Source organism: Balaenoptera musculus, chromosome 19 (assembly GCF_009873245.2).
Source record: "Balaenoptera musculus isolate JJ_BM4_2016_0621 chromosome 19, mBalMus1.pri.v3, whole genome shotgun sequence".
Taxonomy (NCBI): domain Eukaryota; kingdom Metazoa; phylum Chordata; class Mammalia; order Artiodactyla; family Balaenopteridae; genus Balaenoptera; species Balaenoptera musculus.
In genome coordinates, this window is record NC_045803.1 from 7,655,826 (window position 1) to 7,681,708 (window position 25,883).

Sequence of the window (25,883 nt, forward strand, 5' to 3'; positions counted from 1 at the left end):
GGTCACAGAGTTGCTCAGTCAGAAGACAGACAGCGTCTGAATCAGAAAACAACCCAGAGACGTTGGCAGGAACTAACAGCTCAGCCGGATGTCATGCTGAAGGTTAGGGTTGGGGGGACTTGCCATGGCTTGGCTGGCTGAGGCCTGGGGACAGATCTCCACAGGAGACAGTACTGCTGGATGTTAGAAAAAGTTTAATTTCCATATTGTGGCTGGGGCGGGGTCTGGTGGGGGGGGGTACATGCAGGTGTTCCCCAGTCCCCACCCCTATAACTGCTGGGAGGGCCTGAGGATATACAGGAAGTGGGTCTTGCGGGCGGGCAGCCTGGCATGAGAGGAGCTCTGGGTCCCCTCTTCGAGGACGTCCTCGCGGGTCCCCTCTCGGAGCCCATCCCGGATGGCCTGCAGGCGGTGCCGCTTCTCACTGAGCCAGTGGCTGCTCTCCTGGGCATCCTGGTGGGACCTCCGCCGTGGCAGCTTCATGATCCAGAAGGTCATTTGGGGGTGGGGTTCCGGGTGGAAGCTGTCCACGGCCTTTGGCACAGGCACCAGGGCCTCCTTCTCCTCTATCTTGGGTACCTGGTGAAGAGAGACAAGGAGACCCTCTGAAACTCCAAGTGACAGGCTCAAGATGCTCCCCTGGCATATTCAACCCACTTTGCCACCTATGGGATGCTTTGGGAATTAAAAGCTCACCCTGCAGTTTACAAAACACGCGGGTTTATAAGCGCTTTAGAATTAAAAATACTCTGAGATTTATAGACTCCTCTGGGTTTGAAAACACATTTTGGAGGTTTCAGAAGCACTTTAGGATTAAGCATTCCCTGAGGTTTAGAAAGCAGTTTGAAAGGTACAAAGAAAGCACTTTGGGATTAAAGAGTCATGACCACAGTTGCAACACGTGATCCTTGACTGAAATCTGGATCAAACATCAATCACGTCAGCTCTTGTGGACAGCTTTTGGTCCAGCAGGGACATTTCAATGTCTGTTCGGTCCTTGCTACTCAAAGTGAGGGCTGTGGACCAGCAGGGTCGGCCTCACTTGGGAGCTTGTTAGACATGCAAATGAGCGGGCCCCACCCCACCCAGACCTACTGAATCAGAGTCTACATTTCAGTACGTTGAGGTTTGGGAAGCCCCATAGGAGATGGTTACAGGTTGAATTGTGTCTCCCCCACTCTCCAATTCATATGTTGAGGTCCATTAGGACCCTAGTAGCTCAGAATGTAATCTCGTTTGGAAATAGGGTCACTATGTAGTTTTCATTAGTTAAGATGAGGTCATTAGAGTGGGCTCTAATCTAATATGACTGGTGTTCTTATGCAAAGGGGAAATTTGGACATAGAAATGCACATAGGGAGAACCCCATGCAAAGACGAAGGCAGAGATGGGGATGATGCATCTATGTGCCAAGCAAGGAACGCTAAACAATTGTCAGCAAACCACCAGAAGCTAGGGAAGAGGCATGGAACAGATTCTCCCCAACAGCCCTCTGAAGGAACCAACCCTGCTGACACCTTGATCTTGGACATCTAGCCTCCAGAACCGTGAGACAACACATGTCTGTTGTTTAAGCCACCCAATCTGTCGGACTTTGTTACGGCAGCCCTAGGAAACTAATACAGAGAGAATAGTCTGATATCAATGTTAAATTTCTTGGGTGTAAAAATGGGACTGTGGTCACGCAGGCGAATGCATTATTCTTAGGAGATATCTGCTGAAGGATTTAGGGGTGAAGTGTCATGATGTCAATAATTTACTGTCATATGGTTCAAAAATAAAAAAGTAAAAAGAAAGTCAGTACGGTAAAATGTTAACAAGTGGTGAATCTAGGCCAGTGGTTTTCAGCCCAAGTCTGGAGACATTTTTGGTGGTCACAACTGGAGGGGGTGTGGGTGCTACTTCCATCTAGTGGGTAGAGGCAGGGATGTTGCTAAACATCGTATAGGGCACGGGACAGCCCCCTACAACAAACAATTATCCAGCCCCAAATGCCAATGGTGCTGATGTTGCGAAACCCTGCTCTGTGGAACAGTGGATACAGGTTTATGGTACTATTGTTTTTGCAACTTTTCTGTAGATTTGAAATCTTTAAAATAAAAATCTGGGAGTGTGTGTGGGAGAACCATGTGGGTTTGCCAAGCACTTGAGTGTTCTTACAACATTTTAGGATCAAAAAATAAGCACTTTGTGATTAGAATCACTCCTAGAGGTTTACGAAGGTGAGATACACAAAGCATTTGGGGTTCATAAAGTACTTAGGAATTATTAAAAATCACATTTTGATGTTTACAAGGGAGAGATTTACCAAGCACTTCGGGATAGATTAAAAAATCCTTGGAGGTTTGCAGAGCACTTTGAGATCAAAACACACTTTGAGGTTTACGAGGGTGAATCTCACCGAACACTTGGAATGAAAAGCACTTTTTCTGGCTTACAAAACCCTCTGGGGTTTGAAGCAAGCAAGGATGTACTCTGAGGTTGTAAACCTCATTTCTGAGACCTGGTTAGTCCCTTTTGACAGATGACAAAACTGAGGCCCAGAGAGAGGGTGTCCAGCACAGAGGGAGTGGGAGAGTCAATTCATCTTTTCCTCCTAAACTACAGAAAGTGTTTGGGCTTGGACACTTTGCTGGGGGCGTGTCCTAACCTTCCAGTCACCCTGCAAGCTCCCCTCTCCTGGCTCGATGGATGCCACCACCTTCTCAGAGATCAGCACCTCTCCTGTCTTGTTGTTGGTCACCTGTGAGGACCCGAAGGAGAGTAAGAAAAAACTTCTTTCCTCCTATGCCCTCCTCCCTGACAGATACTGCAGCATGAGGGATCTTAGGGAGACTCCAGGAGGGACTTCCTGGCATAGGCACCTTGTCAATCTGGAGGTGGCTGGAGAGAGTTTTGTTTCCCACCCTGTGCTTCTGGTTCTCTTCTTGGTGGTAGTTCCTAGGGAGGCCCCGGAAGTCCATAGGAGCAGAGAAGAAGCTGTCCATGACCCGCAGCAGGTCATCCTGGGGCTGGGGGAGGAATTGGTGAGCTGCTGGACCTCCGGACTCCCCAGGACATCTGTAGCCTTGGCAGGATCCCCTTCTCTCTCCATCCTCTGACCGTTAGGGCCTAACCAGGTCACCTCCTTTCCCCATCTGTCCCATTACTTTCCTATTTCTGTCTTCTGTCTCTCTGTCCCCATCCCTCTCTCCTCCTGTCTGTCTGTCTCTCTGCCTGTCTCCCTCCCTCTCTTCCTGTCTCTCGGTCTCCCTGTTGCACGCTCTCTCTGTCCCTTGACTCCTCTTTCTGTCTATCTTTCTATCTGGCCGCGACCCGTCTCCCACTCTGTCTCCCTGAACCCCTTCCATCCCTCAGTCACCATCTGCCCCTGTCCCTCTTCTCGGTACCTCTTCTTTTCCCCAACACACGGCAGCGCTTACTTTCAGGAAAAGCCGGGTGAAGGCTTGGAGGAGACTCTGGAGACCTAGAAAACCCGAGGAGCTCTCCTGGGCGTCAGCATCGCGGATCGGGGCTGCAGTGGAGGGGGGCACCGAGGCAGAGGCGAGCAGCAGCAACAGGGCTAGCGGGTGCCACATTGCGGGGCGGGCCGGGAGGCTGTGGCAAGGGCAGGGGTCAGAGCCCCCCCGCCCCCCATAAAGTCTCCGTCCCCTAAGTGCCCCCACCCCCACCCTAGACAACAACTCCTTCCTATCCTCGGCCCAGGAACTCCGCACACCCCGCCCATTCCCCCCGCCCCCTTATCTTCTGCTCCAACCCCCTCCATCGTGTCAGGCCCCTCCCCTCCCCTCAGGCCCGGCTCTTCTGGGCTCTGCCTCACACGACGGATCTCATTCCTCTCCTTCGCCCACATTCGTATCCAGATCTCATTCCTCCTCACCTTCTCCCACGCCCCGCCCCTTCTTCTGGGACCCGCCTTTATACTAGACCACAGCCCGGTCACCGGACTCTCAGACTCCGGCCGTCCACGGACTGTTAAATCCAAACAGTTCTGATCTCGAGCCCAGGCCGGATACCTGGAGCGTTGGATGAGCTCCGCGAGGCCTAGGCTCGTCTCTATTGTCTGACCACGCCCCCATCTGCTGACCTCACCTATGAGCCCAGCCCTCTATTGGACAGTCACGCCCTTAAGGGAAGGGCCACGCCCCTTGAGCCAGAGCCGGGCGTTGATTTCAAGTTCACACCCCCATAGTCAGACCACGCTCCTGTCGGTTGACCTCGGCCCTGGAGACCCAGTGTTGCCCCTGTTCTCTGATCGTGGCCATCGTGCCGGAGTCACTCTGCAATCTCAGGTGGCCCCTCCCCTGACTTAGAGCCACGCCCCCGCACCTAGGCCACGCCTCTGTGCCCCAGATCTTGCCCCTAGCGCCCTCAGTTCCATTTCTAGGCTCTCTCTGCTCATGAAATACCCGTGTCCGAGCAGTCCTTCTGATTATCCCACTGCTTAGTTTTGTATCTATCTCTGAGAGTTTCTCCGTGTCCTTTTGCGTCTTCTCCAGGTTTTGAAACGATTAATACGCTCAATACAGTGCAGTGTAGGGACGCTGAACCCCGAGCCCTCTTCGGTTCCACTAAAAAGCTCCGCCCTCTCAAGAAACCCTAAATCCAGTCCTATGTACCACCTTACAAGGAACCCGGAATCCGGGCTCCCTTTTTCCTCAGGACCCCAGAGCCTGGACTCCAGCCCCTCTTGTCTCTTGAGTTTGAACACTCAACTCCTCATCTTTAAGGGACCCTTCATCTTTAAGGGGTATAATTAAGGGACCCTCATCTTTTTCCTCAGGCACCGAGGCTCTCCCCGGGTCCTGGGACAGCTGCCACCTCTAGTCTACTAGTGCGTGTGGATGCGGGAGTCTCCACCTTGGTGAACATCCAATAAACTCCCAGTCGTCTTGCTCACGACCCTTAACTCTGATGAGGTCACAAGGAAACCAATCAAGCAAAAGAAATCAGTGGAAATCAAGCAAAAACCCATCCCCATACCTCTAGTCTCAAAAATATACTTGAGGCTGAACAGGATTCTTTTGTGTTCCTATCAATCACTTCCACATCTCCAACACACAGACTACACTAGAGGGTAGCCAGGAGTCCAGGCACCCAGACCATTCCTCCTCCAGACTCAGGAATCTTGGCCCCCAGTTTCCTTCTCTCTCAGATACAGACAAGTTTCCTGGTCCCCATCAATCCTCCCTCAGACCCAGGTGTCCAGACCCCCAATTCTCCTCCTCTCTCAGGGCTCCAAGCATCAGAATCCCGAAATTCTCACCAGGCCCCAGCTAGACTTCACCTGTCTTTTCCCAAAGCAAAAATCCTCCCCCAGACTGTCACCGTCGGATCCCCCTTCCCGCTGTCCGGCGCCCGGACCCGCCCCCCCTCCGGTCCCTCCCACTTTTCCCAAACAAAGCTCCCGGGCAACTTTCTCCCTCGCAGCGCCCCGCCCGCCCGCGGCTCCCCAGCCCCAGGCCGGGAGGTAGGTAGGAAGGCGCCGGCGGGAGTCGGGGATCCTGCTTCGGGGTGTGTGAGTTCGGGTGGGAAGTTATGCGTTATGAGTTGAGGTGTTTGTGGGACCGTCTCTGAATTGCTTGCAGCCCTTTTTTTGCCGGGGGGGCCCGAGTTTGCGCTCGTGACTGAGTCTAAGTGTGGAGTTGGAACTTTCGCCAGTGTTGGGGTGTCTGTTGATGGGTCTGAGTTTGGGAGTGTGCGCCTGGGAGTCGGTGAGGACTGGGGACTGTGGGGGAAATGTCTTTGGAAGTATCGGTTTCAAGTGAGAAAGGGCCCCATGCTTGTTTCTGATCGAATTGGTTTGTGTGTGTCATTTGTGGGCGCCTGGTCCTCCTCATGGAGAAAGGAGGCCTCCTGGGTGGCAGAAGGGGGGGCTACGGTGCTTTCTGGATCTTCAGTCTTGTCTCTTTGGAGGTTTGGGGCCTGGGGCAGGAAATTAGTGGGGACCTTTCTGACTCAGCTCCTCTGTCCCTTTGTCTGGCCACATGGGGGAGAGCTGGGCTGGGATTTTGGCCTACGGGGGTCCTGAATGCCTCAGCGCCACTGGGCTCGGCCAGGGGTCTTTGTCTGGGCCGGAGCTCCGGGGTCCGAGGAAGGAGGGGGTTGGGAGCCTGGACTCTGGGGTCCTGGGAAAGCTGTGGAAGACGTGGAGCCGCCAGGGAGGCGGGATCTGACTGTATTGGAAAAAGTTTTCCCCTGTTCCCGGCCTCCGGAAAGTCACTGGGAACTTGAGTTGGATCTGAGCCCATGCCGCGGGGCGGGGGGGGGGGGGGGGGGGGGGGGGGGGGAAGGGGAGGGAAGGGGCGGGGCCGGGGGCCAGAGAGGAGGCGCCCTCGCTGGCCAGCCCCTCCCCTGATGGGGGTTGTGGGAAACTGGGGGAGGGGACGCCTGGGCCCTTTGTTCTGACTCTCCTGATGGCAGGGCGCCCCTGCCCCCCAGTCTGTGGTTCTGTAGGTCTTTCCTGGTCTTGGCTTGAGTTTGTGCCCTGAGTCTCTGTCCCCTTCCCTCTGGGTCTCTGTCCCCCGACACTGGGTCTCTGTTCCCTCTCTCTGGGACTCTGTCCTTCTCTCTCTCTAAGTCTCTGTCCCCCTCTCTCTGGATCTCCCCTCAGCCTTACTAGGGCCTGTGCCCCTCCTTCTTTTCTAGCAGCTGCTGTTCACATCCTGGCACCTGTTCTCGGAGTGGGACTGAGAAGATCTCACCCACGTCCCCCTTCCCTGCAACTAGGCTCTGACTCCTGTCTTCTTTAAACCAGTAATCCACACCCAAATTTTCAGCCCTCCTGGACCCTAGTCATTAATTACTCTGGGGTCTTCAAGACTTCATCACAATCCAGGCTCCCTTGAGAACACAGAGGATAACGCTCTCACCCTAAGCTTCCCCAGAAATCCAGCCCCTTTCTCCTCCAGGACCCAGGAGTCCAGGCCCCCAGTCTCCTGCTTCCCTCAGATCCAGGAGTTCGGCCTCCAGCCCCCTCCTTTCTCAGACCCAGGGTTCCAGATCCCCGAACCTCTTCTCCCTCAGATCCAAGGGTCTGGGTGCCCCCAGCCTCCTCTCTCAGACCCAGCAGTCTGGACTTCTAGCCCACTCTGCTCTGAGGTCCCTCTGGGTGGGTCAGGGGAACGTTGCTGAACTCTGTGTTCCTCCAGGCCCAGATGGGGGAACCCCGGGCTGGGGCCCCCCTGGACGATGGCAGCGGCTGGACAGGAAGTGAGGAAGGAAGCGAGGAGGGCACTGGCGGCAGTGAGGGGGCGGGGGGAGACGGGGGCCCAGACGCAGAGGGTGTCTGGAGTCCAGACATCGAGCAGAGCTTCCAGGAGGCCCTGGCCATCTACCCACCCTGTGGCCGGCGGAAAATCATCCTGTCCGATGAAGGCAAGATGTATGGTGAGTCCAGCCCGCTCTTTTGCCTTAGCCCCCACTGGTTAATAAAAATATTAAGCAACACTGATGGAGCTCTAAGCACAGTTCACATAAAAGCACATTGTGTCCTCAGAATGACTCAGGTAGGAGTTAGCATCACCATTTGCACAGATGAGGAAACCAAGGCCCAGCAAGGCTAAATGATTTGCCTGAGGCCACAAAGAACCAGTGTGTGGCGGAACTGGGATTTGAACCCAGGCAGCCTGGCTCCAAAGCCTGCAGTCGTAACTCCTCTCCCTTGTAGCCCCCGGCTTGCTGTGGACCTCTGGGAAATGTTGCTTCTCTCTCCTTCCCTGGTGTCCTCTCTGTTAGGAAGTTCTGCTGAAGGTCTAACTCTGTTCCATCTTTGACTTTTCAGGTCGGAATGAACTGATTGCCCGCTACATCAAGCTGAGAACAGGGAAGACTCGAACTCGCAAACAGGTCTCAGGACTGCCTTGTGGGCTTCTGTTTGGAGTGGGCTTGTCTTGTCAGGGTCAGCCTACCAGCAGATTCACGTTAGAGGAGAGGCTTGTTCATGTGTTTTTGTCTTTTCTTTTGGCCCCTTTGTTAGTACACTCTAACTGTGCCTATTTTGGTATAGTTCTCTTAGCAGTTGCATGAGAACTAGAGGGTAAGACAGACCAGAAGAGCCAAAGAGAAAAGGATGGGGAAGAGAAATAAGACCCGGATTTGCTGGGTGTGGGGATGATCAGTAGTGTTAGTGAGAAAAGAATAGCCTTTATGGACGCATCTGTGTTCTTACACTCCAAGACAGCTGGCACTTTCTATGTATTTGTCATCTTTTGTGTTTCAGCAGCTCCATGGGGCACCTGGAGGGAGGGAAGGGGTACGGGATGCAAGGGGTGAGTCACCGTGGCCTGAATCTGCTTCTTTGTCACTCCCTTCAGGTCTCTAGTCATATCCAGGTTTTGGCCCGAAGGAAATCGAGGGAAATCCAGTCCAAGCTCAAGGTAGAGGTCAAAGGACCGTGGCAGACACCCTGAGAGGGAGGCAGAGACCTTGAGAGGGGGGATAGAGACCCAGAGAGAGGAGGACAGGGACCCAGAGAGAGGGGGACAGAGACCTGGGTGGAGGGTATAGAGACCCAGAGAGAGAGGGGCAACAGAGGTCCAAAGAAAGAGGGAGAGACCCAGGGTGGGGGACAGAGACCCAGAGATGGGGACAGAGTCACACAGAGAGGTAGACAGATGGGGGGAACAGAGACCCAAGGTGGGGGTTAGTGGCCCAGCAAGGGGGTGAATAGAGACCCTGGGTAAGAAGAGTGTCATAGAGAGAGGGGGACCGAGATTTAGCTTAGGACAGGCAAGAAGGATGGGGCGTCGGGCCTGTCCTCTGACTACTGGGGTCTTCACCCTCCCTCTCCTCTCCTCCCCCCTCCCCTCCCCTCACTGCCTTCTCCCTCTTATGCTGTGAGGATCTCCTCTTTGTCTCCTTCTGGTTCATCTTTCCATGTTGCCTGCCTGCATTTTCTGTGCCCAGAAATCTTCATTTCCTTTTGGAGATGTTCATATCCCTTTTCTTTTTTGCATCCTCTGGATTTCCTGTTCCCTCTTGGCCTGAGACCTTCATTTTCTACTCCTCTGAGTATGGGGTCTTTTCTGCCTCTTCCTTAGGACTTGGGGACCACTACTTCCTGTTCTTTTTGTGCCCAGAAGCCTCCCCATCCTTTTTCTTTAAGTCTGAAAACCTTCACTCCCAGTCTTTGGTCTTTTCTGGACCTCACTGTCCCCCTCTGTCCTGTCTGGGCTGGGAAACCTTCACCGTCTCTTCTCTCTGGGTCTAAAAGTCTCATTTCCTGTTGCCTGTGTATTCGGAAACCTCCACTTCCGGCTCTTTCTGAACCTAGAAACCCTCATTGCTTTTATTCTGGGCATGGGAACCCCTTTCCTCCTCTAGGCCTGGCTTTCTCTACTTTCTGTTCTATATTCATCCCTTGCTCCCCTTTCCTCCCATCGCTCAGCTCAGGGTGGCTGGGCTGTAGGGGTTGGGAGGGCAGGAAGGTGGAGTGGGGCAGTCCAGGCCTCATTTCCTAAGTCATGTTTTCTTTCTTCCTTTGGCACCCTCCCCCACCCCCATGGGCAGGCCCTGAATGTGGTAAGTCCCCTTGCCCATCCTCCCACCCTCTCCCTTTCCCAGACATTCCTGAGGAGGCCAGGAGGGGCAGGGGGCTGTAGTGAGAGGGATTTGGACCCTCACCCAACCCTTTGCCTTGGCTCCCCAACTCTGCATCTCTGCGGGCTTGCCCTGCCATGTCATTGTCCCACCCTTCCTGTATCGACTGGGACTTCCCGCTAACATGGACCTCCAACTTCTCCTCCAGGACCAGGTTTCCAAGGACAAGGCTTTCCAGACAATGGCCACCATGTCCTCAGCCCAGCTCATCTCAGCACCTTCCCTGCAGGCCAAACTTGGTCCCGCCGGTCCTCAGGTGGCCTGGGTTGGGGATTGTGGGGTTCAGGGCTGGAGGGGTGGGGTTGAATTTCAACAGAAAATTGATCGAGCCCCCTTCTTTGTCTCTTCAGGCCCCAGAGCTTTTCCAGTTTTGGTCGGGGGGTTCTGGGCCCCCCTGGAATGTTCCAGAGTAAGTACTTGCTATTCTGGCTCAGCACCTGCTCCCCCTCCGCCGACCTCCAGCCCTTTCTCACCCCATCTTCCAGCTCCCAACCCTCTTGTGAGCATAGATTCTGGAGTCAGGCTATCTGCATTTGAATCCCAGGGAGGAGGCTGGGGCAGTGGTCCGGAGAAGAGGACTAGGTCTGAGCTGGGATAGTGAGGAGGGGATGGGGAAGAGAGGAGAAGGAGGGATGGGGCTGGGACCTGATGGACTGAGAAGGAGGGACGAGGCAAGGAGAGTGCTTGGGGTCTGGCTGGTGACTGGGGTTGGTGGGACCATCCAGAAATGTGCAACCTGGGGGAGGAGTGGGTTTGAGGAGAAAATAAGCTCAGCATGGGATTGATTTGATGAATGTGAGGGGCCTATAGGATGCCCATGGAGATAATGACCTCCCAGTGAGATTGTCTGTCTGGGCCCCAGAGGCTCATGGGAAAGGCTTGTTCTTATCCCATAAAGGTGGTTCTTGGGCCTGAGGGTAGAGCAGGGCTCTTTATCTTCTCTCAGAGTCGGAAGGAAGAAAATGGGCCCCTTTTCAGCTCTGAGAGAGCCCTGAGGGTGACAGGATATGTTTTAAGCCTAGAAGATAGACAGGGCCCCAGAGGCTCATGGGGAATGGAGTTTTCAGCCCATGGAGGTGGCAGTGGATCCAGGCTGGGAGAGAAAAAAGTTTGCTGGGGAGGTGCTGCTGGATGGGGACACAGGAAAGGGTCAGAACAAGTCCCTGGGGGCTGAAGGAACTACAGGTTTGCAGGGGAGAGGGTTGGGCTGGAAGGAGGGGTGGTTCAGCAAACATCGCACTGGGCATCGGAGTCCCACTTTTTATGGAGCTGATAGTCAAATGGGGGCGACGAATGTTAATTAAATCATCACCTAAATAAACACAGAATTGAAGTGTGTGCCGTGGTGGGGAGAATCAAAACAGGTTCTTGGGTGACGGAGCGAGTTCTGGGGGTTTTTCTGAGGAGGTAACATTGAAGGCCAAGTAGGACTTAGCAGGGTACATAACGGGGTTGGGAATATTTTAGGTAGAGAAAACAGCATGTGCCAAGGTCCTGAGGTGTGAAAGTTTGGGGAGTTCCAGAAACCGAGAGAAGTATTAAGCCATTGGCTGGTCAGTCAGATGTTTATTGAGCACCTACTAAGTGCCTGGTACTCTTTTTGTATTGGGGACCCAGCATTGAACAAATTAGAATTCCTGCTTTCGTGGAGCTTATATACTTGGAGAGGGGAGGAGACAGACAATAAACATATAGATAAATAAATAAGCATTAATAAGAAAAGAATAAATGTGGGAAATAAAGCAGGGTATATATCCTCTATTTAGACAGGGGTCATGAGAAGCCTCTCTGAGGAGGTGGCATTTGAGCAGTGGACCTCATGGGTAAGAGGGTAGAAGATAGAAAGGGCCCCAGAGGCCCTTTAGATTTCAGAATCTAAAAGGGGTTTAGATTTCAGAACTGGGATGGCAAGTACTAGGTTATGGTTTCTGCGGGTTCAGGTCTAAATGTCCATGGAGTTTGTGTCTTTCTTATCCTGATCTTTTGACACTTGGCCTCTGCCTGCCCTCTGACATCTCAGTCTCCTCACCACTATCTCCTGGGCTACCCAGAGGTTATTGGCTTCTAGAGCCTTGTTGTCGGATACCGCAGTCACTAGCCGCATGTGGTTATTGAAATTTAAGTTAATTAAAATTAAATAAGAATTCACTTCCTTGGGAATTCCCTGGCGGTAGAGTGGTTGGGACCCGGTGCTTTCACTGCTGTGGACCGGGTTCAACCCCTGGTTGGGAAGATCCCGCAAGCCGCTCAGCGTGGCCAAAAAAAAGAATTCAGTTCCTCAAATACCCTAGCCACATTCATACTCAGTAGTCACAGGTCGTGTGCTCAGTAGCCACATGTGGCCAGTGGCTACTGTATTGGATGGCACAGATACAGAACATTTCCATCATCGCAGAAAATTCTATTGGACAGCCCTGCTTTATTTTATTTTATTTTTTAAACATTTATTTTATTGAAGTATAGTTGATTGACAATGTGTTAATTTCCGCTGCACAGCAAAGTGATTCAGTTATATATAAATACATTCTTTTTCATATTCTTTCCATCATGGTTTATCACAGTATATTGAATATAGTTAACTGAGCTATACAATAGGACCTTGTTTATCCATCCTATATGTAATAGTTTGCATCTGCTAATCCCAAACTCCCAGTCCATCCCTCCCCCACCTCTCCCCTTGGCAACCACAAGTCTGTTCTCTATGTCTGTGAGTCTGTTTCTGTTTTGTAGACATGTTCATTTGTGTCATATTTTAGATTCCACATATAAGTGATAACATACGGTATTTGTCTTTCTCTTTCTGACTTCACTTAGTATGATAATCTCTAGGTCCATGCATGTCGCTGCAAATGGCATTATTTCATTCTTTTTTATGGCTGAGTTGTATTCACTGTGCACATGTACCACATCTTCTTTATCCGTTCATCTGTTGATGGATGCTTAGGTTGCTTCTGTGTTTGGCTGTTGGGAATTGGACAACACTGCTTTAGATTCTGTTGTGCTTCACCTCCACGCTGAACTTTTGCCTGATGTCCCTCTGGTCATTTTCTCCCTACCCTCTTGAGCCTTCAGCCTCCTCTTTCTCCAAGTTTCCTATTTGTTCTGTTTTCTCCCCACCTCTTGAGACCCCATTTGTGTTCTCTTTTTGCCATTTTGTGAGAGGCACCAAAATATCCTCAAGACCACAGGCTTTGTGGTTGGGACTGATCTGGGTTTGAGCCCAGGCTCCACCATGCCAGCTGTGTGACTTTGGGCGGGTCAGTTGACCCCTGTTTGTCTCAGTTTCCTCCTATGCAAAATGAGAAGAGCAGTAATCACACCTACCTCATATAGGCTGTGAGGCTTCAGTGAAATGGTGCCCATAATGTGCCTGCACAGGGTCTGGCTTGTCATGGCCCCTCAGTAAATGTTAGCTGGTACGATTAGCATCTTTCCTTCTTACTGACCCCCAGTTTCCTTTCTCCTTTAGTGTGAAGCCATTCTCGCAGACACCGTTCTCCTTGTCACTGACTCCTCCATCTACTGACCTCCCAGGTAAGAGCCTGTTCTCCACCCTCTCTTGTTTTCCCCTCTCTCTTCTCAGCCCTGACTGCCTTTCCTTCAACCTTCCATTGATCAGGGGATACATTCTTACTGAGATCCAGCTCTCAGGCAGGGCCTGTGGGGGTATGGAAAGATGAGTCACAGAATTTATAGTGGTTAAGAGCCTGGCCTCTGTAGCCAGATCTACTGGGTTTATGGTCTGTCACTTGCTAACCTAAAGGACATCAGGGACATTGATATATTAATCAAGATTCTTTAGCTGCACGTGACAGAAACCCAAATCAAGCTAGATGACCAAAAAAAAAAAAAGGGGAATTTATTGGTTCAGGTAACTGATATTTCAGGAGTTATGGCTTCAGGCATGGCTGGATCCAGGGGCTCAAATGGTAGCATCAGGACTTGCTTGGGTCTGCTTTCCTCTGTGGTGGCTTCATTCCCAGGCAGGCTCTGCCCACCTGGTAGCAAAGATGGCTTCCAGAAGTCCATGCTGATGTGGTCCTAAGAACTCACATTGGTGAAAGAGAGCTCTCAGGTTCCACAGATTCATCAATTGGGAATGCTTTTGGCTGCAAGTTACAGAATATCCAAATTAACAGTGCCTTAAATAGTAAAGGCTTTAATGATTCCACATAACAAAAAGTCTGGAGGTGGGCTGCTCCTGTGCTGGTTCAGCAGCTCAGCAGTATCAGGACTGGCATCTCTATAGGTCTCTTGGCCTCTGTTTTATTATCCCAAGATGGCTGTTGTGACTCCAGGCATCACATCCCAAGCAGGACTTGGCCAGAGCCAAAAGCTTTCTCCTCCCAAAGTTCTGTCTTTTTCATTCAGGAAGAAACTCCTTCCCAGAAGCCCCCCAGCAGATTTCCCCTAACGTCTCATTGGCCAGGACTGTGTCACATGGCCACCTCTAGCTGCAAGGGAGGCTGGGAAAGTGAGTATTTAGCTTTTTCAGCTTCTAAGTGGAGGCAGGCAAGAGAGAACAGTGCTTGATATATTCAATAAATGTTAGCAATTATTATTGTTTGTTCTTCTCTCTCTAGGGTACGAGCCCCCCCAAGCCCTCTCACCTCCTGCTTTGCCCCCACCTGCCCCATCACCCCCAGCCTGGCAGGCTCGGGCTCTGGGCACTGCTCGGTTGCAGCTGGTGGAGTTCTCGGCCTTTGTGGAACCTCCGGATGCAGCTGACTCTGTGAGTGAAATTTTGGGATAGTCACTGGGGGGTTTTGGAATGAAGGGGGTTATAGGAAGGGAAAGCATAAAGCAGGGGTTCTCAAATTTTAGCATGTATCAGAATAACATGGAGAGCTTGTTAAAACACAGATTGCTAGGCCCACCCTTGGAATTTCTGATTCAGTTGGTCTGGTGTAGGATCTGAGAATTTGCGTTTCTAACAAGCTCGCAGGTGATGTTGATGCTGCTGGTCCAGGGACCACACTTTGAGAACTACGGGAATAAAGGAAGTGGAAGGTCATGGGGTCATGGATTGGAAAGGCCAGAGAAATCATCCAGGACATCGTTCATTCATTCAGTAAACATTTTTGAGTGCCTACTGTGTGCCAGGCTTTGGGGTGGATACTGGGAGCCTGGAGAAGAAAATCTGTTTCTAGGTGCCAGCTTTCCTGGCCTAGGATGGAGACAGATGCCATATTAGTCAGAGTGGACTGACTGTTAGAAGAAATAACTCCCAACCCTCAGGGACTGAACAACATAGAAGTTTCTCACTCATTAACATGTCAGTGTGGCTGGTCGGTAGGAGCCTTCCACACAGTGATTTGGGGAATCCAGGCTTCTTCCATTTTGCGGCTCTGCCATTTTCTAGGGCTTCAGAAGATGCTGCTGGATGCTCTGCATCTGGCTGGCAGATGGTGGAAGGCAGAGAGTCAAGACTTATGCAGGTTTTATGAATCTGGCTTGGAAGTGGCAACTATCAGGTCTGCTCACATCCCACTGGCCAGAACTTAGTCACGTGGTCACACCTAACTGCAAAGGAGCCTGGGAAATGTAGTTTAGCTGTGTGAAAAGAAACTGGGATTTGTGAACACGGCAGTCTCTGCCATAGTGACCTAAACGCCAGTTGCTGTATATCGTGGTCCTGGTAAAACCCAAGTAAGATGAGATTAAAACCCTCCCATCTCACTTGGAACAAAAGCTAAAGTCCTTTCAGTTGCCTACAAAGCTCTGGTTGATCTGACCCTCATTCCTGTTCTGATCTTACCTCCTGCCCTCTCACCCTTGTTTACTCTGCTCTGCCACACTGACCGCCATGCCCTTTCTCAAACATGCCAGGCCCACTCTTGGTTCAGGGCCTTTGCATCTGGATGTCCTTTCCCCAGATATCCCCATTCTCTCCCTCCATTCATTCAGGCCTTTGCTTGATTGTCTTCTCAGACTGGCTTTCCCAAGTCACTTTATGGAAAATGACAGTCTTGCCCACATTACTATGCTTTATTTTTTCATAGCATATGTCACTCTCTGAAGGTTATATTATCCATGGAATGATTTAAAAAAATTTCTGTCCCTGCCAGTAGCTCCATGAGGTAAGGGACTTTGCCCTTGTAGCCCTGGGACCCAGAATAGTGCCTGCACACAGTAGGTCTCTCGACCGATGTCTGTTGAATAGCAAGTATGTGCTGGGATAGGGGAAGCTCATATTTCTATGGGTGTACAGAGGAGTAATTATACCTGGGGAGTGAGTGAAGACTTCCCTGAGACGAATTTGCCATGTGCAGAACTGGATGTTTCAGACACACAGAGAGAAACAGCATGAAGTTTTCAGGGAAACAAATAATTGAATATGGTGGGAGCTGGTGAGGCTGCAGATAGGTGGGTAGGTGCTGGTTCTGGAGGAGCTGGCATTGCCAAGCTGAGTGAGGGACCCAGACTTTGTTTAGAGGGTAATGGGGAACCACGGAAAAGGTAGGGTATAGAGATGCCATCTGACTGCAGTCAAGGGAGGCTTTCAGGAAGAGGCAGATTTGGATGGACTTGGGCCTGGAAAGACAGAAGGAGGATTTGTATTGGAAGAGAAGAAGGGGAATATTTTCAGGGTATGGACAGAAGTGATAAGAATAAGAACAGATAGGAAGTCCTGATGTGGGCTCTGTGGATTTCCACCCATCCATCCATCCATCCATGAACACCTATTCAATACAGGGCCAGGTTGAGGGGGTGTGGGCTTTGTCCGAGGGGTACTGGGGAGCCATGGGAGGATTATGAGCAGGGGAGGGCCAGGGTTAGCTCTGTAGCCATGTGAGTGAAGAACTGAAGAGGAGATTGGAGGCTGGGAGGCCAGGGAGAAGGCTGGGGTGAGGGTGGGAGAGGACAGGGCTGTGGGGATGGAGAGCAGGGGACAGGGCAGAGAATTGGACAGTAAGGACAGGGCTTGGGGACTGAGATACTGCGGGAGTAAAGGGGCAGCAGGGAGTAGGGACAGTGCCTGAGAGCTGGGCCCAGTGGAACAGCAAGCAGGAGCTGTGGCGATGGTGACGGGGTGTGGGATGGGCTTGGGCAGTGAGGGCTGGGGGTCCAGCCCATCTCCCACTCCTCACCCATGGCTGTCCCTCCTCAGTACCAGAGGCACCTGTTTGTACACATCAGCCAGCACTGCCCCAGCCCCGGAGCGCCCCCCCTCGAGAGTGTGGACGTCCGGCAGATCTATGACAAATTCCCTGAGAAAAAGGGTGGTCTGCGGGAGCTGTATGATCGTGGGCCCCCCCACGCCTTCTTCCTGGTCAAGTTCTGGGTGAGTTCCACCACCAAAAACAAAAGTGCTCACAAATCACGTGGCCTCCTAGCTAAGGCCACTGGCTCTAACGGAGAGTCTCAGGACTTACCAGGTCAGCCTGGGCCTTACCAGTCCTCATGGCTCAGAGTGTCAGCCCCCTCAGCAGCAAGGAACACCAAGGAGTTCTGGATGGGACCAGTGCAGGTGTAGAGACCTCCAGCCTCCCCAGGTCCCACTAGACTTTGCCACACCCAGTCACGCGACTGATATGGCCCTGGGGATTTGCTTGTGACATTTCAGACTTCCCTATATACCACCTGACCACACCAAACCTTGTTGCTAAGGAATGGCTCCTTCCCCTTAGCAAATGAATCCTGGAGTGTTTGGTCTCTAAAGAGGGGACGAGGCTTTACTGGGTTTCACCAGACCCTGTTGCTAAGAATGTCTGGCCTTGAGGAAGCGACTGAAGGAGCTGGGGAGTGGCTTTGTAAAGTCCTGTATTTATTTAGCAGTCATTTATTGAGCACTTAATGTATATAAGCCCTAAGCCAGGTATGTAATTGTGAATAAGAGGGTTTCTTAGGCTTATTTGGTGTGGTGTCCAGTACAATGATTGATGCTATAGGGGTTCAATCAATATTGTGAATGTTTAGGTCGTGCTAACTCTTGTGGTAACCAGGGCTGTGGAGGGATCTACGTAGTCTCTGAGAAGGAAAGCCTGTAGCTTCCATGGTTATGAAGCACTCTGGTATGTGATGTGGAGGCCTGAGACGGCTCTGAGGATGTGTTGCTGAAGTTTTAGGCATTGCTAGGGCTTAAGACAGGCCTCACAGGGTCCCAGGTCTGGAGAGCAACCCTTCAGAAGCCCAGTATGTGAAGGGCTGCAGGGGAGTGGCCGGGAAGACCTTCTGTTTTCTTTGGCTTCACAAGGCCCTGTTGCCAGGGTGATGGATGGAGTCAGGCCTCTGGGGAGAGGACTAAACCACCCTGGAGAATGACCTGACCAAGTTAGCAACTACAGTTAGGAAAAGGAAGAGATGTGCCTCCCAGGAAGGTGACCAAGGGGCTCAGACCAAAGGTGTGATGGGGTCTTAGGCTTCATTAGGCTCCACTTGGCCTAATGGACTGTCTGCCAATTGGCCACTGGGGTCATGAAGGGATCTGACATCTGAGAATTGGCTGAAAGGGCCTGGGAGAGTTTTCTAGAGAGGAGTCAGGCTTCCCCAGACCTCACCATGCCCCGTTGCTAGGGAATAGCCACTTGTCTTAGCAACCAGGGTCAGGAAGGGCCCTGAGGGAGAGCCTCTGGTTGCTAGGGAATAGCTGCCTCCTTAGTAACCAGGCCCTTGGAAGGGGCTGAACTCCTGAGTTGGGGGTTTCAGGAGAAAAAGTTGAATTCCAGGGCCTCTTTGGTGGGGAAGTTACTGAGGAGAGAGGGTCAGGACCATGGGGGACCCAGACATCTTTAACACTGATGGAAGGAACGGTGGGTCTTCTCCAGAAACTGGCCCATGGAGAGGTGGGGACTTTAAATGTTGAGGAAGAGGGATGGGCAGCTGCAGGGCAATGGGTGACACCAGGCCATGGAGCAGAGTTCCCACTTTAGAAGAGTCCCCACTGTTTATAAGGGACACCCCCTCCAACTTACCTGTGCCTCCCCATCCCCAGGCGGACCTGAACTGGGGCCCAAGTGGCGAGGAGGTGGGGGCCGGCGGTAGCAGTGGTGGCTTCTATGGAGTGAGCAGCCAGTACGAGAGCCTGGAGCACATGACCCTCACCTGTTCCTCCAAGGTCTGCTCCTTTGGCAAGCAGGTGGTGGAGAAGGTGGAGGTGAGGCTGGAGGGGTGGAGCTCTGGGCGGGTGAGCGCCCAGCCACCTGCCACTTTGGGGGTGCAGACTAAATGGACTGGGAGCCACGACAGCTCAGGCCTTTGGGGGTCTGCATGGTGGGTGGGGGGTGTCCTAACCTCTTTAATGCACGGGCTTAGAGCTAATCCGGAGTTCCAAAGTGATGTGTAGGGGTCACTTTGAGGGTTTAAAGATACTGTGTGGTACAGAGATTTACAGTCACTAAGATTCAAAAGGTTCTTGTGGATTTGGAGGAGTCCGCAGGGCAAGGAGGTTCAAGGGTCACACTTAGGGGTTGCAGAGGGCTTGAGGGGGTTCTCAAGTACAGAGGTCAAATAGACTTTGGAGATCTCATGGAGGGTCTTCGGAGGGTTTGAGGGTATCTGAGGGCCTGGAGGGTTTTGAGGGTTCAGAGAACAGCTTCAAGGGGCTGGAGGGGTCCCTAGTTCCAGGCTCAGTGATCCTGAGCTGGGTACCCAAGGGTTCAGGGTCCCATCTTTGGTCACTGTGGATGGGGCAATGGAGGGAAGATGGCAGTGGGGAGTGGGTGTGGCATCTGAGAGGTGGCATGGAGTGGGGTTCAATTCCTGGGGTGACCCCTGTGTCTCTGAGTCACTGTCCTCTCCACTCCCTGTCCCCTGGTTCAGACGGAGCGTGCCCAGCTGGAGGACGGGAGGTTCGTGTACCGCCTGCTGCGCTCACCCATGTGTGAGTACCTGGTGAATTTTCTGCACAAGCTGCGGCAGCTGCCCGAGCGCTATATGATGAACAGTGTCCTGGAGAACTTCACCATCCTCCAGGTGATGCGCTGGTGCTGGGCCTGAGCAGGGACCCTGATGTGGAGGGGAGTGCCTGCAACAGACCCTCAGCCTAGGGACCCTTTACCTGGGAAACTGACACAGTGGGGACCTCACACTTGACCCTTAGCTTAGGGGACCCGTTTACCCAGGGAACTGTTATGGTGGGGATTCCACAGCATTCTCATAAAAGGGAAATTGACCTGGAGGACACCCCACAGTGGATCTTCAGCCTAGGGGACCCCCTTCACAGGGAACCTAACCTTAGCCCAGGGAACATGATATGGTAGAATCTCCTTTAACTTTGGGAAGTATGATGTGGTGGGGACCCCCTTGACCCTGTAATGTGATATAGCATCTGATGTGAGGCCCCTCCCTACTGACCCTGAGACCTAGAACCTGGCATGTTGGCATCCCATCTACCTGGGGGAACATGACATGGTGGGGATCCCTTTCTTGGGTATCCCATGATTCCTCGGGGAGGGCACAGTGTTCCCTGCCCTCCCTTCCAAGCATAAACCCCTTCTCCTGGCCTCCTTGGCAGGTGGTGACAAACAGAGACACCCAGGAACTGCTGCTCTGCACCGCCTATGTCTTCGAGGTCTCCACCAGTGAGCGGGGGGCCCAGCACCACATTTACCGCCTGGTCAGGGACTGAAGGGGGGCCCCAGAAGTGGCTCACTCCCGGAATACCCTCCTCCCAGGAAGGACCTCCAGCTTTCCTCACGCTTCTTACTTGGGGGGTGGGGGGTGGGCTGCTTCCTCTTAGGACCTTAAAAGCTCGGTGGTGAGTTGAATGGGCTGGGACTGAGAGGAAAGGATGGATCCTGATATTGGGACCTCACAGGGGTGTCTGAAAGGACAGATCACTCCAGAGCATTTGACACTGGGGACAGGAGTGAGACAACCCCTGGGACAGCACTGGTTTCTGTCTCTGACAGGCATCCTCCCCCTTCTCTGTTTTGGATGTTTTGGAGGGCCCCAGTTACACATTGGCTTGTCCCTCTGTTTTTCAGCACCCCCCTTCTTCCCAATCTGCCTCTCCTTACCAGCCCCATCCCGGGACCCTGATATTGAATTTTGAAGGTTAACCCTTTCTGTGCAGGAGTAGAGCCAGGTGGGCCCTGGAAATATTTTTTTTTTTTTAATATAACAAGAGATATTTATAAGTGGGTGTTAGGGTCGTGACTTTTTCTCAGCTGGGCAAGCAGTGGGGTGAGGCTTTTAAATCTCATGTCCTCTTCTAAATGAGCCGTGGGGCTAGACTGTGTTGCCTCCTTCTCCTCCCCTCCCCCCAAAGTGTGTTGGTTTGTGTTTTGACAGAGGATAAAGCTATTTTACCAAAATGCAGGGGATTTATTTGGCGTTTGGGCTAAAAATAATCTAGTGGGAGGTGGTAGGCCGACAGATGAGGCAAAGAAATGAGGTGTCTTTAGGGGCAGGAAGCTGGTGGCCGGAAACCCCAGGTCCCACGGGAGAGGTGACAACAGCGGGGCAGGCAGACATCTGGGTCCCCGAGGGGAATGAGGGCTCAATGGCTGGGACCAACTGGGGATTAAACAAATATTTACAGGCGACAGGGAACTAAATGCCCAGGGTACTTGAGGGGGTCGGGGCGGGGCTTCGGGAAGGGCGGGGCCTAGCGGTACCGAGCGAGCCGATCGTAGACGTGGTCCAGGTTTCTGCACAGGAATATGGAGAGCGTCATGAAGCTGAGCTATAGAGAAAGGAGACGCGGTCAGGGAGGTCGAGGGGGTGCCGGGGAGCGTCGGGGGTCCCCAGGGAAAACACCTAGGGGGTGGGGCCTGGGGAAGAAAATAAGGGCCCGCGAGTTGGGCGGGGCTGCGTCATGGGAGGTGTGGAGAGGAGAGTAGGTAGGAGATGAGCGGGACTAGAGGGAGAACTGGGCCTGGTTGTGAAAGACTCAGTCAGGGACGGGAGTTTGGAGAATATGGCGGAATTAAGGGTAAAAGGGCTAGAGGTCATTGGGTAGGACACCAAAGATACGGGCGGGCCGGGGAGGGGTGGGAGCAGAGTTGAAGCCGGAAGGAATAGGGTGGGGTAGGGGGAATCCAGCTGCGTCTAGCATAGGTCTAGAGTCAGCAGCAGCGTGATCCGGAGAAAGCCCAAAGTCCTTTATTCCGGAGGCTCATCTATCTCGCCCTCCGTCTCGGCCTCTAATTCCATCTCGGCCTCCGTCTCCGCGCCTGCACTCCCGGTCTCAGGTTGTTCCTCGTCTTGATCCCAAAGCGGCCAGGGCCCCAGAGCCATGGGCAGTTTACCCTGCGGGGCCTTGTCCCCCCAGTTAGGGCAGGCACCCGCCATGCCCCAGCCAACCCACAGACTGCCGCTACGCCCCATGCTGCTCAGCACACCATAGCGCCCGCCGCTGCCATCGGTGCTCGGGCCCGGCCCGGGGTTCGAACAATAGGCATCCGGCACCTGCGGCTGGCGTTCCTGGTGGAGCATGCTGCGTGGTAGTAGCAGGCTCAGCCCCGCCACACTCACCTGAGGGGAAAGGGGAGGGATATTGCGGCCAATAGCAGGAGGCTGATATGCCAAGGAGGACCAATGGGAGCCTCGCGAGGAAGGGCGGGAACGCCTGCTCCCTCCGCGCAACCAATCAGGGCTCACAGAGGGTAGGTCTCCTCCCTCGTCCCTGGTGGAGCCTCAGGAGGGCCTGGACTGGCTGACGCTCTATCACGCATGAGCTTTTCCCGGAGAGAATGGTTGGACGCGCAATTTGGGGCGGGGCCACCTAGACCAATCGCGAGTGGGGGCGGGACCAGATTACCTCAAGTAGACCCACGCCGAGACAAATGCCCACTATGGAGATGAAGTTGTTGTGCAACCACTTCTGGAGGCTCCGTGCGCAGCCCTGGGGATATAGGGGAGAGGTTACGGGTAGGGTTCTTTCTGGGATTCGCCCTCAAGCCCGGGCCCACTGTTCTCCTCCGCCCAGCCCTAACCCTTCTTTCAGGTACCGCCCCCCTTCCCTAGTTACCAGGGTTCTCTAGTCTCTCCGCTTCGGCCGGTCCAAGCCTTCCCCCTCCCCAGGCATCAGCGTTCCAGATCCTGCCCTTTCGCCTAGGCCTTTTCTTTAGGCCCCGCCCTTCAAAAGACCCCGCCCCTTGCAGGAGCTCTGCCCCTCTTGTAGTACCGCCCTTTCTCGTAGCTCCACCCTGTCAGACCCCTCCTACGTCCTGCGCTCCAAGTCCTCCCCACCTCGCGGTAGATGTAGCTGTTCGCGGGGACCAAGCAAATGTCTGCATTGTGTCGGGGCCGCGCCAGTGATCCGAGCCCGCTGAACTGAGGGAAGGAGATCTTATCGAAGATTGCGGAGTCGTTGGTCGCCGATGAGTTGTAGCAGGAGCAGGGCACGCGGTGCCCTCTCGATTCGTTGCTCCTCAGGCTGGGGATACGGAACCAGTCCTGAGGAGAGTTCCAGCCGCAGCAGCGCAGCTAGAAGAGTGACAAGAGTCAGAGGAACAGGGGCTGGAGGGATGCAAGATGCTTTGGGGGATGAGGGGACTGGGTGATGGGTATGAGGTCATACTGGGGAGTAGAGGGCTAAGTGGTGGGTGCAGGGTGGGGGACTGTGATCTGGGCCAGGAGACATTAGGGGAACATGAGGTTGGGAGAGACGAGTCACGGGGGTAGGGGTCATGGGGCTGGGGGGAGGAGCTGCAGAATCGTGCAGTGGACTGAAGAGTGGGTAGGCAGTACAATTCAGCCTCAGGGAGGGGACAAATGGATGGTAGGGCGGGGTCATGTGAGTGACCAGGGAATGGAGCCTCACTTGGGCCGGGTGTCTTGGGAACCAGAGTCACTACTGGGCAGGGAGTGGGGTCACGCTAGGGCCTTGGGGCTGAGGGCGGAGTCTTGTCGAGGCAGGGGGCGGAGCCACTGCAGGAGCTGGGAGCTGGGGGACTGGGCCACGTCGCCACGGCTGGAGGTGGCGTAGGTGAGTAGGGTTACATTAGGGTCCTACAGCTGGGGGCTCGGGTCGCGTCGGGGCCAAGTCTCTTCCAGGCAGTGGGCGGAGCCACGTCAGAGTCTCAGAGCTAGAGGGAGGGATCCTGGTGGGTGGGGGCCTCACGCACCTGAAACTGCACGTAGTCCCAACTCTCCTCCGCAGCCGTCTCCTCCGGGTGGGCGCGGTAGGTTTGGATCGTCTTCAGCACGACGTCCTCCACTTTCCGCTCCAGCTGACAGGCCGAGAGTGAGGATGAACCACCACCTGCCTCCCCACCGCCATCTGCCCCAACCCACTCCAGCCACTCCGTGGCTGTCTCAGCCTCAGGTAGTCCCTGAGCATCTTCAGGTCGGCCTCGGTTTTTCGCTGAATGTCTAGCTATGTCTCTATCCCTCAAAATCTCTCTCTCTGCCTGTTTCTATCGTCTGTCTTTCCGTTTCTCCACTATCTCCCATGATCTCATTCGGTTTCTGTCTCTTTCTCGGAGCCTTCTGTTTCTCCGAGGGTTTTTTTTTTCCTGTTTCCCTTTGGATTTCTGTCTCTCTTCCTCTGTCCGTGTCGGTGAGTCTTTCTCTGGCCCTAACTGTCTCTAGCTCCTTCTCTGTGTCTCTCTGCCAGTCTCTGCATCTGTCTCTGTCTTTCCGTGTCTCTGTTTCTTTCTGTCTTCTCTGTTATTTCTCTTTGTCTATGTCAGCCCCTGTCTGCCTTTGTTTCCATCTCTTTCCACCGCCCACTAGCTGGGGTTGGGGGGAGGAGAAGGGGAACTCACCTGGACCTTCTGAGTGGAGATGAGGATTCCCAGGGTGATCTGTGTGGCAAACAGGAGCAGCAGTGTCCCAAAATACTGGGGAGGGGCAGAGTGGAGAGGTCAGGCTGAATCCCTCCGCAGGATGAAGGAGCTGCCAGGGCTCTATTTGAGGGCAAGATGTGAATGAGCCTAGGGATGGAGGGGGGAGGGGCACTCACCAGGCCCAGGAGGCAGCGGAACTCCTTCAGGGCCCCCACACAGCCCAGGAGGGCAAGGCCCATGGTGAGGATTCCTGAGATGGCCAGGGCCTTGGACCAGATCTGCAAGGGCATGAAGGACAAGCCTGGGGGAGGTGAGAAACAGTGATGTTTGGCTCCATGTGCACAGCTCCAGGCAGCCCCATTCCATACCCACACACCACCCAAGCGGGAACAGTAACCTGGGGGACGTCTTCCTGGGCTCCTGGCATCCTCTTCTCTGGGCCTCTGTCCCTGTCCCACCCTGAATCTCTCTATCCCTTTCCTTCTGGGATTCTCTCCACCTCTCTCTGTGGGTCTCTGTCCCTCTCTCTCTTTGGATCTCTGTTCCCTTCTTTCTAGATCTCTGTCCCTCTTTCTTCCCGGTCTCTGTCTTTCCCTCTTGTTCTCAGTCTCTCTTTCCTCCGTCAGCTCCTACCCACCCCCAATAGTTTCAGCCCCATCACTTGTTCTGTGACATTGGATCAGCCAGCTAAACCTCCCTGAGACCTAGGGAATAATGCTATCTATTTCCTAGAGTTGTTTTGAGGAACACATGGGAGGCATGTGTTCAGTCTGGTCCTCTACACAGGGCAAACATTTATTATATATGAGCTATTAGGATTTTGACTATTACTCCATTGTTATTTTCCTACAATTATTATGAGTGTTAATCTGTTCTTCTACTTCCTTGCTGTGTGACATCCAGTAAGTGACTTCCCCTCTCTGAGCCTCAAGAGAGGGAAGATTTATGGGAGAATCTGATGAGCCTCTGCCCAAGATCTGACACCTAGGAAGTGTCTGAGAAATGGCCATTATTATTACTGGTATGCACAACTCATTTGCCAGAGGAAGAAGCTGAGTCTCGGAGAGTTATGGCAGTAGCAAGTGGTGGAGCAGAGCCTGAGATCAGAACAGGGAGTTGGGCACCATGGGCCTCCCTGGGATGAGGGAGACCACAGGAGGTCCTTGGAAGGGAGCCCAGTTCATGCCTGCTCCAGGAAGGCCCACCCGGACTGCCCCAGCTCCCTTACCCACAAAGGACACGAAGCTGGTCTTGTCGATGAGTATCCAGATGCCGAAGCAGAAAATAAGGCTGCCTAGGACCTGGGGAGAGGAGAGGAGAGCGTGGCCAGTGGGCAAAGGGGGATTTGAGATTGGGCAGCTGCGGCAGGGGCTGGGGCGTGGGCTGGGGAGCCGGGAGGCAACTCACGAAGAAGAAGAGGTTGAAAACGAAGAGGAGGTACTTGATGAGGCTGAGGCAGCTGTCCTGGGCTGACATCTTCTTCTAGAGGTGTGAGAGAACAGTGGGAGGGACAGGACAGAAGGGGTGGTGGCAGTAGGGAGACGCAGGCGGAAAGAAAGACCGTGAGACAGATAGGGAGAGGCCGAGAGAGAAGAGAAAGGAAGA

At 53.4% G+C, this 25,883-nt stretch overlaps 3 protein-coding genes across 15 annotated transcripts; 1 reads left to right on the forward strand and 2 right to left on the reverse strand.

Annotated features, from left to right (window-relative positions):
• Positions 1–174: 174 nt before the first annotated feature.
• Positions 175–17,575, reverse strand: DKKL1 (dickkopf like acrosomal protein 1). 7 transcript variants are annotated; one of them, XM_036834364.1, is made up of 5 exons: positions 16,977–17,575; positions 3,423–3,597; positions 2,865–3,011; positions 2,651–2,743; positions 175–579 (listed from the first exon to the last, which is right to left on the reverse strand). In XM_036834364.1, exons 2-5 carry the CDS (start codon positions 3,576–3,578, stop codon positions 268–270), a joined length of 708 nt encoding a protein of 235 aa, XP_036690259.1. In that variant the 5' UTR covers positions 3,579–3,597; positions 16,977–17,575; the 3' UTR covers positions 175–267. The 7 variants fall into 7 exon arrangements, with proteins under 7 accessions (XP_036690259.1, XP_036690260.1, XP_036690258.1 ...); XM_036834365.1 differs by lacking the exon at positions 16,977–17,575 and adding an exon at positions 4,093–4,131; XM_036834363.1 differs by lacking the exon at positions 16,977–17,575 and adding an exon at positions 4,017–4,047.
• On the forward strand, positions 5,422–20,858 carry TEAD2 (TEA domain transcription factor 2). Of its 6 annotated transcripts, none has more exons than XM_036834355.1 (13): positions 5,422–5,470; positions 7,152–7,389; positions 7,784–7,848; positions 8,316–8,378; positions 9,511–9,522; positions 9,749–9,856; positions 9,951–10,009; positions 13,070–13,134; positions 14,184–14,332; positions 16,712–16,885; positions 18,536–18,697; positions 19,363–19,515; positions 20,057–20,858. In XM_036834355.1, exons 2-13 carry the CDS (start codon positions 7,158–7,160, stop codon positions 20,168–20,170), a joined length of 1,356 nt encoding a protein of 451 aa, XP_036690250.1. In that variant the 5' UTR covers positions 5,422–5,470; positions 7,152–7,157; the 3' UTR covers positions 20,171–20,858. The 6 variants fall into 6 exon arrangements, with proteins under 6 accessions (XP_036690250.1, XP_036690253.1, XP_036690255.1 ...); XM_036834358.1 differs by having other exon boundaries at positions 18,536–18,658; positions 20,057–20,824; XM_036834356.1 differs by lacking the exon at positions 5,422–5,470 and adding an exon at positions 5,496–5,514.
• On the reverse strand, positions 20,826–25,883 carry CD37 (CD37 molecule). 2 transcript variants are annotated; one of them, XM_036834353.1, is made up of 9 exons: positions 25,686–25,851; positions 25,507–25,579; positions 24,455–24,579; positions 24,258–24,332; positions 23,616–23,720; positions 22,738–22,974; positions 22,307–22,390; positions 21,720–22,020; positions 20,826–21,229 (listed from the first exon to the last, which is right to left on the reverse strand). In XM_036834353.1, exons 1-9 carry the CDS (start codon positions 25,752–25,754, stop codon positions 20,850–20,852), a joined length of 1,449 nt encoding a protein of 482 aa, XP_036690248.1. In that variant the 5' UTR covers positions 25,755–25,851; the 3' UTR covers positions 20,826–20,849. The 2 variants fall into 2 exon arrangements, with proteins under 2 accessions (XP_036690248.1, XP_036690249.1); XM_036834354.1 differs by lacking the exon at positions 21,720–22,020 and having other exon boundaries at positions 20,846–21,229; positions 25,686–25,883.

What these genes read in the sequence shown, in the direction of transcription:
- DKKL1 (XM_036834364.1), bottom strand. Translation starts at nt 3,578, where the DNA reads ATGTGGCACCCGCTAGCCCTGTTGCTGCTGCTCGCCTCTGCCTCGGTG. An exon ending in TCACCCGGCTTTTCCTGAAA is followed by an intron (nt 3,012 to 3,422) that starts GTAAGCGCTGCC and finishes TTCCTCCCCCAG; the next exon opens with CCCCAGGATGACCTGCTGCG. An exon ending in GCTTGCAGGGTGACTGGAAG is followed by an intron (nt 580 to 2,650) that starts GTTAGGACACGC and finishes TCTCTTCACCAG; the next exon opens with GTACCCAAGATAGAGGAGAA.
- TEAD2 (XM_036834355.1), top strand. Translation starts at nt 7,158, where the DNA reads ATGGGGGAACCCCGGGCTGGGGCCCCCCTGGACGATGGCAGCGGCTGG. An exon ending in CTCCGGATGCAGCTGACTCT is followed by an intron (nt 14,333 to 16,711) that starts GTGAGTGAAATT and finishes GTCCCTCCTCAG; the next exon opens with TACCAGAGGCACCTGTTTGT. An exon ending in TCTTCCTGGTCAAGTTCTGG is followed by an intron (nt 16,886 to 18,535) that starts GTGAGTTCCACC and finishes CCCCATCCCCAG; the next exon opens with GCGGACCTGAACTGGGGCCC.
- CD37 (XM_036834353.1), bottom strand. Translation starts at nt 25,754, where the DNA reads ATGTCAGCCCAGGACAGCTGCCTCAGCCTCATCAAGTACCTCCTCTTC. An exon ending in ACAGCTACATCTACCGCGAG is followed by an intron (nt 22,391 to 22,737) that starts GTGGGGAGGACT and finishes CTATATCCCCAG; the next exon opens with GGCTGCGCACGGAGCCTCCA. An exon ending in TCGGCGTGGGTCTACTTGAG is followed by an intron (nt 22,021 to 22,306) that starts GTAATCTGGTCC and finishes CTTTCCCCTCAG; the next exon opens with GTGAGTGTGGCGGGGCTGAG.